This window comes from Rattus norvegicus, chromosome 4 (genome assembly GCF_021556685.1).
Source record: "Rattus norvegicus strain SHRSP/BbbUtx chromosome 4, alternate assembly SHRSP_T2T, whole genome shotgun sequence".
In the NCBI taxonomy this organism is placed as follows: domain Eukaryota; kingdom Metazoa; phylum Chordata; class Mammalia; order Rodentia; family Muridae; genus Rattus; species Rattus norvegicus.
Window position 1 is genome coordinate 180075256 of NC_141537.1, and position 13021 is coordinate 180088276.

Here is a 13021-nt window from a genome sequence, read left to right on the forward strand (position 1 = left end):
CACACACACACACACACGCAGAGTTCTTCCTCCCTCAGGCACAGACTTCAGAAGCCCACAACTCCTGCCTTTCAAGCTACACAGATGTTGCCTGAATGGTGGAGACTCAGAGTTTCCCACAGAGATCTGAAGGCAATGGGCTCAGGGGGAAGCTTCGTGTCTTCAAAAGGAGAGAAGAGAAAATGCAAGCACAGTCTCAAGAGATGAACTACCACTCTGACTACACGGGAGACCCCAAGTGAACGCTCCGCCGTGAAGGCCAGGCACAGCGATCCAACCATAAGCACCAGGTAACCCTCCGCTACACAGGCCCCCCTTTAAAGTCACTTCGCTGGACTGGGGAAGCAGATCAGTAGGTAGAACGCTTACAGAGTATGTGTGAAGCCTGGGGGTTTGATCCCCGCACCAGGGAGTTGAAGGCAGAATTGGGAATTCAGGGTCATTCTTAGATGAGGTTTGAGACTAGACTAGGCTGCATGAAACCCTATCTGAAAAAATAAAATAAAATCACCGTTGGTAGTCAGCGCCCCCCTTTCCTTCCCACCTCTGGCATCCATGAATGTGGACCAACCAGCCTTAAATATAACCTTACAAAGATGCTGACCCTTACAGCAGACAACCTGTCTAGGACCTACCCCCTGCTTGCAGAGGAGGTCACAAATATGCATATAGAAACACCACATAGAAGCACTACGGAGACAGCCCTGCTGTTTTGGGGCTCCCCCAGGACTGTGAATATAGACAGGAACTTTAAAACAAACCCAGGTCAAACCATATTTTACCAGAGAAACAAAGGTGTGTTTGCCCAGGCTGGTGACAGTGAGAAAAGGCTTGGTTCCCACGGCAGTGTCCCGGCCCTAGGAAAACTGCTCTCTGTCTCAGGGTGGGGTGAATCTAGGATCTGTGCTAGCCCACGATAGTTTCCACAGTGGACATCTGCCCATCTTTGTACACCCAATGCCTGTCCTAGGGAGGTACATGGGCTTTTGTTTTGTTTCCATGTGTGTGGGATTTCACCTACCTGTGTATGTGCGGTACAAGCATGTGGTGCCTGTGGAGGGCAGAGCAGGGCACCAGATCTGAACCTGGATCCTTTGGAAGAGCAGCTAGTGCTCTTAACTATCACTTAGCCATTTCCCCAACCTCCATAATACATTTTTTTTTTAGTTTTAAAATATGAATGAGTGAATTCTCTTTGCTGGGCTGCAGCAGGGGTCATTTTTTTTTCTTTCTGAAACTCACTTTTTAGAAGGAAGAGATGGTTCCTGGCGATGTTCCCAAGGGTACTTGTCATTTGTTAAGTGTTTATGGTCTCAAAATAAACATGTTTGCGATAAGTCATTAGCTAGACACAGAAATGCATGGATGTGTGCGTGTGTGTGTGTGTGAGTGTGTGTATGTGTGTGTGAGTGTGTGTATGTGTGTGAGTGTGTGTATGTGTGTGAGTGTGTATGTGTGTGAGTGTGTGTATGTGTGTGTGAGTGAGTGTGTGTATGTGTGTGAGTGTGTATGTATGTGAGTGTGTGTATGTGTGTGAGTGAGTGTGTGTACGTGTGTGTGAGTTAGTGAGTGTGTGTGTATGTGTGTGTGAGTGTGTGTGCCGTTTTCACACAGAAAGAGACCTTTCCTACTTTAGAGTAGGAAACAACACTGAGTTAAATCCAAACAGCAGCGTTCACATGCGCAAAGGCTGTTCCGTGAAATGAATTTAGCCTCCTACTGTAACCACCAGCCTGAGGTCAAGAAACAGAACATCTGTCTCCTGGTTCCCAGACAGAGCTGACGACAAGGGACATCTGTCCCCTGGTTCCCAGACAGAGCCAACGACATGATAGCATTTGGGCAAGAAGTAGTCATTTTCCTCTGCAACCGCAAACACCCTCCTCCCAGGAGCCAGAGCGAGTTCCAGAACACACAGGAAGAAACAGAGCCCCACAGACATGGCTTGTGACTCAGCAAATTCTGCGGTCGGTTCCTGTCCTACGTTCTGTGGGCTGCTGTGTTCATCTATCCCCAACCTCCAAGGAGGAGAATCACAGGAGGGTTGTGTTACATGGTGTTAGATTACCAATGAGACAGAGAAGGGGGGTAAAGAGAGGGGAACCTTTTATGTTTTTATTTGTGTGTGTGTGTGTGTGTGTGTGTGTGTGTGTAAGAGAGAACATTATGCACATGTGTGTGAACATGTGTATGTTCCAGCATGTGTGCACATGTACAAGCTTGTGTGTGCACATGTGTGTGTACATGCATGCAGAACCAGAGGACAACATTGAGTATCTTCCTCTCACATTCTTTAAGTCATTTTTGAGTCAGAGTCTCTCAGTGAACCTGTAGCTCACCCTGTCGGGGAGGGGGTCTGGTCAGGGAGCTCCCAGGATCTTGCTGTCTCCAATTCCTAACGCTGGTGTTAGAAACATAAACAGCCAGCCGCACCTCTGACTTACTTCACATCTCTGGTGTCTATAATTGCCGTGAAATAAACAATCTGCAACCATAACAGGTCTACAAATGTGCTCCTACGTTCTGCATGCCTGTCAGAATGCTAACAGTCAACACAGGTCCACTCTGCTCCCTGCTTTGAGTCATTTCACTCGACACTATATAAACTGTCAACATTCCACTGAACTCATATCGAAGGCAGACACTGAGCATTCAGGGTGCTAAAAATAGCCACGTATGGTGGCACAGGCTTATAATTACGACATTCCACAGCCCAAGGCAGAAGGATTTCTGTTAGTTTGGGGCTGACATGGGCTACTGAGAGGAACCCTGTCTTCAAAACAAAACAAAACAGAACAAAAACAAACAAAAAAACCTCAATCCAGGTATGCTACAATCCCCTATATTCCTGACATACAGAATCTAAATTTCAAACTCAGCCCTGGAGATATAACGAGTTCAAGGTTATCCTGGGCTATACACACAAGTCCTTGACTCAATAAAATAACAGACTGTCTGTGATTTACATGGAGTGGTCAGCAGGTATCAATAACCATGGATCTACTGGCAAACTCAGGGCACACCGGATTGTATTTAATAGTGTCGTGTATTTTGTGTGGGTGTGTGTGGGTTCACTCACGCCAGGCCATACATGTGGAGGTCTGAGGACAACTTTTGGGGATCAGTTTGTTCTTTCCACCTTGTGGGTAGCGGATATTAAACTCAGGCTGTCGGGCATGGAGGCAAACACCCTCACCCCCTGGTCTTCCTTGCAGCCCTAGATTGTCATTAATCGAATAGAAATGCAGAGAAAACCTGTAGAGCTTGTGAGATGGTATCAACGGGTGCAGAAAGGAGAACGGTTCTCTGAGGAGAATGGTAGAGAGAGAAAGAGAGAGAGAGAGAGATGGAGAGAGAGAGAGAGAGAGAGAGAGAGAGAGAAGAGAAGAGACAGAGACACACAGAGAGAGACAGAGACGGAGAGATAGAAACAGAGACAGAGAGAATCGAGGGAAGGGGAGGTCTGGGCTGTTGGTGGAGCCCAGACAACAGCACCACAAAGTAAACAGAAGACAATGGGCGTTTCAGCCACGCCTGGTGGAACATGCCTGTTACCACAGCCACTCAGAAGGTTCACACAGATGACAAGTTCCAGGTCAGCCTTGGGTGCACACTGAGTTAAAGCTAGCCCAGGCAACTTTAAGAGCCTCAAAATAAAAAATAAAAAGGAGGCTACAGGTGTAGTCCAAGAGAAAGCCTGCCTAGCATAGGGAAGACCAAGTTCACATCACAGTTCTGAACAAAAAGGAGGGGTACACTAATTCTTCTCCCTATAGACAATAGACAGTTTACTATAGCATGGCCCAGAGCGAATGATCACTGAAGTAACCAAGACTCCTCACCGAAGAATGTTATGACACTAGGAGAGGGCAAAGGGAAGAAGAAAAACAGATCACGTTTTTAGGAAAAAAAAAAAAATGTCTGTGCGTGTCTATGCATTATAGGTGCAGTACCCCTGGAGTCCAGTAGGGGGGCACAGGATTCCCCTGAAACTAGAGTCACAGACAGTTTGTGAGCCACAGTGTGGTTGCTCAGAATGGAACCCAGGTCCTCTGCAAGAGCAGCCAGCGCTTTTACACGATGAGCCATCTGTAGGACAGCTCAGTGTGAAATCAGTCTCAAGCTTCTCAAGCCGAACAGCAGAAATGAGAATAAAAACCAACCCTGATGCAGTCTCCACAGCAGCCGCTAGACCCCGCCCCCGAGCTGCGCTTGCTGTCTCCGCCCCTGCGCCCTGTGAAGTCACCGGAAGAGCGATTACCTCCATCTTTGTTTATCCAGTAGAGGAAGAGATTCATCGTGCCCACTTCAGTTATCCGGTTTTCCTTGCCGTACAGCCACAGGACCTGGTGACAGCCGTTCTCTGCCGCCTCACACTGCGCCAGAAGGGAAGATCCATAGTTGCTAGTGGGGAAAAGAAAACCTGTCGTTATGAACATGCACTGTGGACACACACACACACACACACACACACACACACACAGTCACTGGGACAGTGGGCACATGTCTACCTGAGTCTTTCTATTCTCTGCCAACCTCAAAGATTACTATGATCCATTTATAATTTTGGAAAATTAGTGGTCTTAAAACTTGGTTAAGGAATACTTGACATTGTCTCGGCTGGGAAAACTGTAGGCCATCCTCTGAGTTGAGGATCCAACAAACTGACTGATTTCCTCTGAACGCTTCCCTTAAAATTCTCCCCTGGGCCAGACAAAGGCTTGGGCAGTAAGGAGCTTGCCGCCAATCTTAGTGACCTGGGTTTGATCCCAGGAACCATGTGGTGAGGGAAAGAACTGAGTCCCGTGAGTTTTCTCTCTCTCTCTCTCTCTCTCTCTCTCTCTCTCTCTCTCTCTCTCTCTCTCTCTCTCTCGATGTTTAGTGGCTTCAAATGGGAGCCCAAAGTGACCTGGTTTTCCAATTCCCTGATGCACAGAGATCATGCCCACATAGTGCGCGCGCGCACGCGCGCGCACGTGTGTGTGTGTGTGTGTGTGTGTGTGTGTGTATGGTGGTGGTGGTGGTGTGTATGTGTGTAGGGTAGTGGTGGTGGTGGTGGTGGTGGTGTGTGTGTGTGTGTGTGTGTGTGTGTGGTGGTGGTGGTGGTGATGGTGGCGGGGTGTGTGTGTATGTGTATGGTGGTGGTAGTAGTGGTGGTGGTGTGTGTGTGTATGGTGGTGGTGTGTGTGTGTGGTGGTGGTGGTGGTGGTGTGTATGTGTGTAGGGTAGTGGTGGTGGTGGTGGTGTGTGTGTGTGTGTGTGTGTGTGTGTGGTGGTGGTGGTGATGGTGGCGGGGTGTGTGTGTATGTGTATGGTGGTGGTAGTAGTGGTGGTGGTGTGTGTGTGTATGGTGGTGGTGTGTGTGTGTGTGGTGGTGGTGGTGGTGGTGTGTATGTGTGTAGGGTAGTGGTGGTGGTGGTGGTGTGTGTGTGTGTGTGTGTGTGTGTGGTGGTGGTGGTGATGGTGGCGGGGTGTGTGTGTATGTGTATGGTGGTGGTAGTAGTGGTGGTGGTGTGTGTGTGTATGGTGGTGGTGTGTGTGTGTGTGGTGGTGGTGGTGGTGGTGTGTATGTGTGTAGGGTAGTGGTGGTGGTGGTGGTGGTGTGTGTGTGTGTGTGTGTGTGTGTGTGTGGTGGTGATGGTGGCGGGGTGTGTGTGTATGTGTATGGTGGTGGTAGTAGTGGTGGTGGTGTGTGTGTGTATGGTGGTGGTGTGTGTGTGGTGGTGGTGGTGGTGGTGTGTATGTGTGTAGGGTAGTGGTGGTGGTGGTGTGTGTGTGTGTGTGTGTGTATGGTGGTGGTGGTGGTGTGTGTGTGTGTGTATGTGTATGTATGGTGGTGGTGTGTGTGTGTGTGGTGGTGGTGGTGGTGGTGTGTATGTGTGTAGGGTAGTGGTGGTGGTGGTGGTGTGTGTGTGTGTGTGTGTGTGTGTGGTGGTGGTGGTGGTGATGGTGGCGGGGTGTGTGTGTATGTGTATGGTGGTGGTAGTAGTGGTGGTGGTGTGTGTGTGTATGGTGGTGGTGTGTGTGTGTGTGGTGGTGGTGGTGGTGGTGTGTATGTGTGTAGGGTAGTGGTGGTGGTGGTGGTGTGTGTGTGTGTGTGTGTGTGGTGGTGGTGGTGATGGTGGCGGGGTGTGTGTGTATGTGTATGGTGGTGGTAGTAGTGGTGGTGGTGTGTGTGTGTATGGTGGTGGTGTGTGTGTGTGGTGGTGGTGGTGGTGGTGGTGTGTATGTGTGTAGGGTAGTGGTGGTGGTGGTGGTGTGTGTGTGTGTGTGTGTGTGTGTGTGTGGTGGTGATGGTGGTGGGGTGTGTGTGTATGTGTATGGTGGTGGTAGTAGTGGTGGTGGTGTGTGTGTGTATGGTGGTGGTGTGTGTGTGGTGGTGGTGGTGGTGGTGGTGTGTATGTGTGTAGGGTAGTGGTGGTGGTGGTGTGTGTGTGTGTGTGTGTGTGTGTATGGTGGTGGTGGTGGTGTGTGTGTGTGTGTATGTGTATGTATGGTGGTGGTGTGTGTGTGTGTGGTGGTGGTGGTGGTGGTGTGTATGTGTGTAGGGTAGTGGTGGTGGTGGTGGTGTGTGTGTGTGTGTGTGTGTGTGTGGTGGTGGTGGTGATGGTGGCGGGGTGTGTGTGTATGTGTATGGTGGTGGTGGTGTGTGTGTGTATGGTGGTGGTGTGTGTGTGTGTGGTGGTGGTGGTGGTGTGTATGTGTGTAGGGTAGTGGTGGTGGTGGTGGTGGTGTGTGTGTGTGTGTGTGTGTGTGTGGTGGTGATGGTGGCGGGGTGTGTGTGTATGTGTATGGTGGTGGTAGTAGTGGTGGTGGTGTGTGTGTGTATGGTGGTGGTGTGTGTGTGGTGGTGGTGGTGGTGGTGGTGTGTATGTGTGTAGGGTAGTGGTGGTGGTGGTGTGTGTGTGTGTGTGTGTGTATGGTGGTGGTGGTGGTGTGTGTGTGTGTGTATGTGTATGTATGGTGGTGGTGTGTGTGTGTGTATGGTGGTGGTAGTGGTGTGTGTGTGTGTATGTATGTGTGTGTGTATGTATGGTGGTGGTGGTGTGTATGTGTGTGTGTGTGTGTGTGTATGGTGGTGGTGTGTGTGTGTGTGTGTGTGTGTCTGTATGGTGGTGGTAGTGGTGGTGGTGTGTGTGTGTGTGGTGGTGGTGGTGTGTATGGTAGTGGTGGTGGTGGTGGTGTGTGTGTGTGTATGTGTATGTATGGTGGTGGTGTGTATGGTAGTGGTGGTGGTGGTGGTGGTGTGTGTGTGTGTGTGTGTATGGTGGTGGTGGTGTGTGTGTATGTGTGTGTGTGGTGGTGGTGTGTGTGTGTGTGTGGTGGTGGTGGTGTGTATGGTAGTGGTGGTGGTGGTGGTGTGTGTGTGTGTGTATGTGTATGTATGGTGGTGGTGGTGTGTATGGTAGTGGTGGTGGTGGTGGTGTGTGTGTGTGTGTATGTGTATGTATGGTGGTGGTGGTGTGTATGGTAGTGGTGGTGGTGGTGGTGTGTGTGTGTGTGTGTGTATGGTGGTGGTGGTGGTGATGCTGTGTGTGTGTGTGTGTGTGTGTGTATGGTGGTGGTAATGGTGGTGGTGTGTGTGTGTATGGTGGTGGTGGTGGTGGTGTGTATGTGTGTATGATAGTGGTGGTGGTGGTGTGTGTGTGTGGTGGTGGTGGTGTGTATGGTAGTGGTGGTGGTGGTGGTGGTGTGTGTGTGTGTGTGTGTGTATGTGTGTGTGTATGTATGGTGGTGGTGGTCTTGGTGTGTGTGTGTATGTGTGTGTGTGTGTATGGTGGTGGTAGTGGTGGTGGTGTGTGTGTATGTATGGTGGTGGTGGTGTGTGTGTGTATGTGTGTGTGTGTATGATGGTGGTGGTGGTGGTGTGTGTGTGTGTGTATGTGTATGTATGGTGGTGGTGGTGGTGTGTGTGTGTGTGTGTATGTGTATGTATGGTGGTGGTGGTGTGTATGGTAGTGGTGGTGGTGGTGGTGGTGTGTGTGTGTGTGTGTGTATGGTGGTGGTGGTGGTGATGCTGTGTGTGTGTGTGTATGGTGGTGGTAGTGGTGGTGGTGTGTGTGTATGGTGGTGGTGGTGGTGTGTGTGTGTGTGTATGGTGGTGGTGGTGGTGGTGGTGGTGGTGATGGTGGTGGGGTGTGTGTGTGTATGTGTATGTATGGTGGTGGTGGTGTGTGTGTGTGTGTGCGTGCGTGTGTGTGTATGGTGGTGGTGGTGATGCTCTGTGTGTGTGTGTGTGTGTGTATGGTGGTGGTAGTGGTGGTGGTGTGTGTGTGTATGGTAGTGGTGGTGGTGGTGGTGGTGTGTATGTGTGTATGGTAGTGGTGGTGTGTGTGTGTGTATGTGTGTATGGTGGTGGTGGTGGTGTGTGTGTGTGTATGTGTGTGTGTATGTATGGTGGTGGTGGTCTTGGTGTGTGTGTGTGTGTATGTGTGTGTGTGTGTATGGTGGTGGTAGTGGTGGTGTGTGTGTATGTATGGTGGTGGTGGTGTGTGTGTGTATGTGTGTGTGTATGGTGGTGGTAGTGGTGGTGGTGGTGGTGGTGTGTGTGTATGTATGGTGGTGGTGGTGTGTGTGTGTATGTGTGTGTGTGTGTATGGTGGTGGTGGTGGTGGTGTGTGTGTGTATGTGTGTGTGTATGGTGGTGTGTGTGTGTGTATGTATGGTGGTGGTGGTGGTGGTGGTGGTGTGTGTGTGTATGTGTGTGTGTGTGTGTGTATGTATGGTGGTGGTGGTGGGGTGTGTGTGTGTGTGTGTGTGTGTGTGTGTGTGTTTATGCACAAGTGCCTATAAGGGCCAGAAAGAAAGCATCAGATCCCAGGGAGCTAGAGTTAAAGGTTGTTGCCAGCCTGCTGACACTGGTGCAAAAAACTCAACTCCGGTTTTCTGGAAGAGCAGCAAGTTCTCTTAACTGCTAAGCCCGGGGGCTGGAATTCGGAAGCTGATACTGCTTAGGTGAGATGTAACAGTGTTGCATAACACAAAGACAGAAGGAACAGACCCGAGGCACCCAAGCTACAGTTTCCTAGAGAAGCCTATCTTCAGAAATGCTCTGAGGGGGCTGGAGAGCACACCGGGCTTGTGGGACTCCTTTCACATCTGGCTTCGGTGGCTCATATCAGAGGACTATCGCTGGGCTATGACTTTCCTAATCCTCTCAGAACATCACTGAAAGTCACTTTCCAGGAACACCTCTGTATGTCACCAGTTGATTCAGACATGGGACGAGCCCGGGGAACTTGGCTCCTTCTGTTGTATCCACTGAGGGACATTCTGAATTCAGAGCCAAGTCAACCCTGAAACTGGCCAACACATCTCAGATGCTCGTTTGTTTCCTGCCAGCTACAGACAGCCGGTGAAACAGAAAACAGACGGCCAAGCAAAGCCGAAGCAGGGATTCCCTCTGCCCCTTCACGCCAGGCATGCCGGCCATCGGCCGCTCAGCAGATGGTGAAACAGGCACCTTCCCAGACAGGGTTCCCTGGAGCCGAGTGAAAGCCTGTAGCTGGGAAGGATGCAGGTTCAAAGCACTGCTCTGCGCCCATCCCACGCCGCTGCCTGGGAGGGCAGGCCACAAGCAACACCTCCCACAGCTAACACCTTTACAAAGTTAAATCTTAAACCACAGGCAGCTACCAAGCACACCGCCACTGACAGCGCACAACAGCCACTCTACAGCCAGGAGAGACGCACCAACGTGTGGACACACGGACCGACTTACCAGCCCATCTTGAAGTCTCCAGTCCCACCTTTCCAGGATCTGACGAACTTTGGGTTGGCCCACAGGGACACCGGAGAAAAGGTCCCATTAGAAAAATAAGATCCCACGGGGCTCAAAATCACAAAGAGCAGAGCTTTAGAAGGCTTCTTGACTCCAAGCGATGGCTGTGAGGAGGAGGAAAAAAAAAACAAACCATACCTCTGTAATTCCATGAGACATCCTTCTTAGGGTCTAAAACAGACCTGTGCCCACATCCCGGAAGGTCGCCCAAACAAAGTTTAGTGACACAAAGCTTTTTAAAGAATATACTGAAAATGGGTATTTAAGTTTGGGTGTGGGAGATGGGCAGGATGAGATGGGACGGAGATGGCCCAGTGATGAACGCTTGTTTGTGACCTAGCATGAAGAGTTGACTAACTGAGTCTGATCCCTGAGTGTCACGGGATAGAAAGAGAACCAACCTCTACGAGCTGCCCTCTGACCTCCACAGGCATGCTATGGTGCGCACGCGGTCCCCCACCGACACCTTGCACACACAGCGTAAATAAATGATTGTAATTTAAAACAACTTTAGGTTTCCGTTCGGTTCGGTTCGCTTTCGGAGTGGTGATTTTAGAGGAAGAAACACAGCTGTCAGTTAAGTTGCTGATATTGCTTACCGGATGAAAGAGGAACCTTTCTCTAACCCCCAGAACATAACCCCCATCTAGACTTTTCAAAACCCGCTGGGCGCTCCGGAAAGTGTGAGGGCTGTGAGTGAGCGAAGGGCAGGCATGGGGAAGCAGGCTGTGATGGCGCCTGTAGTAATGGTCAGCAGGAGGCAGAGACAGCAGGCAGCACAAGTCCCATCTGAAGGGGACGAGAGAACTTAGACCTCACATCATGAACAGGGAGCTGGAACGATGGTTCAGTTACTAGCACTGGCTGCTCTTGTAGGGGACCGAGGTTCGGTTCCCAACACCCACAATGGTGTCACAGCTGTCCATAACTCCACAGCCAGGAGGTCCAGTACCCTCTCATGGCCTCTACACTGTACACACACACACACACACACACACACACACACACACACAGCACACATCCAGGTAGGCAAAATGCCCATGCATATAAAAATAAGAATAAATAAATCTTCAGCAAATGAAATTGAGACCGAGGACAGCCTTTTCCACGTACGGGAAGACTATAATCAGGAAGTCAGGGCAGTGAATCCTCAGAGACCCAAAGTCCCGGAGGCTGTGAGTCATAAAGACAGAAAGGTCAGCTCCAGTCGGCTATGCAATGCGAGATGGCAGGTCAGAGCAGCAAACCAGGATCCCCCAGGATGGATGGTGACCACTGCAGTGTGCTGTGCCTGTCTCACAGAGTGACAACCAAGGGGGACTTGACTCTAGCTGGCTGCCTACCTTATGCTCTTTGCCTGGCAAGCTAATGCTGGGCTGCCTTTTACTCGAGTCTCTACCATGCCTGTCTCTAGCACACACTGGCTGCCTCAGGGCCCCTCCCTAAGAACCAGGAGTTAAATATCTGTAAGCCTCAGGATGCATCTGTGGGCTGGCGAGGGGATTGTCTGCCATGTATGCTTGACCGCCTGAGTCCAGTCCCCAGAACACATTAAGGAGCCAGATGTGGCAGGAGGCACGTGTGATCCAGCACTCCTACAGTGAGGTGGGAAGAAGACAGAACTATCAGCCAGAAGCTTGTGGGCAAGCTATCCAGGAGCTCATAGCATGGCAGATAAATCCTGCCTCGTCCAAGTGAAATGAGAGAACAACTTCTGAAAGCTGTCCTCCGATCCACACACTGTACTGCTGTGCCATGACACATGTGCGTGCGGCACGCACACACACACACACACACACACACAAACGCATGCTCCCAAACATACACTCATATACACACTCACCCACATACAAACACACACAATACACACAAACACACATGCTTGCAAACACACATACACACACAAACACACATACTCACAAACACACTCTCACACACTTACATACATATACACATTCACACTCACACACACAGTCACAGATACATACATTCACACACACACATCTGCACTCACACACATATGCACTCACACATTCACAGACATACACATACAACACACACACACACACACACACACACACACACTTACTCACAAATACTCGGGAGAACCAACCAGGGCTCTGAGCCCCTAGAATAAACTGATGGTGAATTACATGACTGAGTCAGAGTGACCAGTCAGAGAGCAGTGGGGCTGGTTTGAATGGTTGGTTGGTTGGTTGGTTGGTTGGTTGGTTGGTTGGTTGGTTGGTTAGTTGGTTAGTTGATTAGTTAGTTGTTTGGTGGGTTAGTTTTTGTTCTGAGACTGTCTCTTTCCATAGCCCTGGCTGTCCTGGAACTCACTCCATAGTCCGGGGTGGCCTCAAGCACATAGATCCACCTGCCTCTGCCTCTCCAGTGCTGGTATTAAAGGTGTTTGTTCTTTAATAGAAACTTTACTGGAAAAATGACAATCTTCTCCCCTGCAGGGTAAAGAACCCTGTCCTCTCATCTGGGAGGCAGACTGTGCAGAGCCACACCTGGTCTGTCCCAGATCTGAGGGAACCATCTTATCTCTGAGAGCTTATTCAGTGATGAGCCAAGAGGATGGTTAGACTGTGGGCGAGGAGTCAGATGGGAGGTAACTGAAGGAATTGCTGGTTCAGTGCCTTCTGTGTCTCTGGTGCTGGGAACACCTCTTTGTGGTTAAATGGCCTTGAAGCTGCAGTTGGGATATTTTTACTGTGTCAGAAGCAAAGGCAGTGGGGGGAACGGGGATTGGGGGTGGCAGGAGGACACTTCCCTAGTTGCCACACACAAACACCGGTGAGGGCGCCGAGGGCGTGAGAGCTGGAAGGCCCCGGATCCCATCAAACACTCTCTCTCCCCTTTTGGGCTTTTCTAGAAGCTAGAAGGAAGACATATCCTAAAAAGGGAGACCCAGTCCACAATAGCCCAGGGGGAAAGGAGTCACCTCACCCAGTAAATACACCATCTGCCTCATAAATGCCATAAAAACATCTTTTAAAGATCCCAGCACAACTGGTCGGGAAAAGGAAAGGCGTTAATGGGAGGGGGTTGGGCCAAATACATTAAAAACGGTCCGAAATGTCATGAGACCCTTTAGGTGTGATTAACATGTACTACTGCAAAGTAAAGTTTCAAAATCCACAACCCAGAGCTCAGTGGGCTGCTCCCCCGTTATGGCCAGCCCGCTGCAGGCTCCCTTTGAAAGTCTGCTTCACTGGACAAACGTCTCTGAAT

The 13021-nt window shown here is 50.3% G+C and overlaps 1 protein-coding gene across 5 annotated transcripts in view; it reads right to left on the reverse strand.

Moving 5' to 3' along the window:
- Bcat1 (branched chain amino acid transaminase 1) overlaps positions 1-13021 on the reverse strand; it is an 82955-nt gene that overhangs the window by 11466 nt on the left and 58468 nt on the right. For all 5 annotated transcript variants that reach the window (NM_001394001.2, XM_087656336.1, NM_017253.4 and 2 more), the window contains 2 exon segments: positions 4262-4404; positions 9722-9885. In NM_001394001.2, coding sequence (NP_001380930.1) covers positions 4262-4404; positions 9722-9885 — 307 coding nt within the window.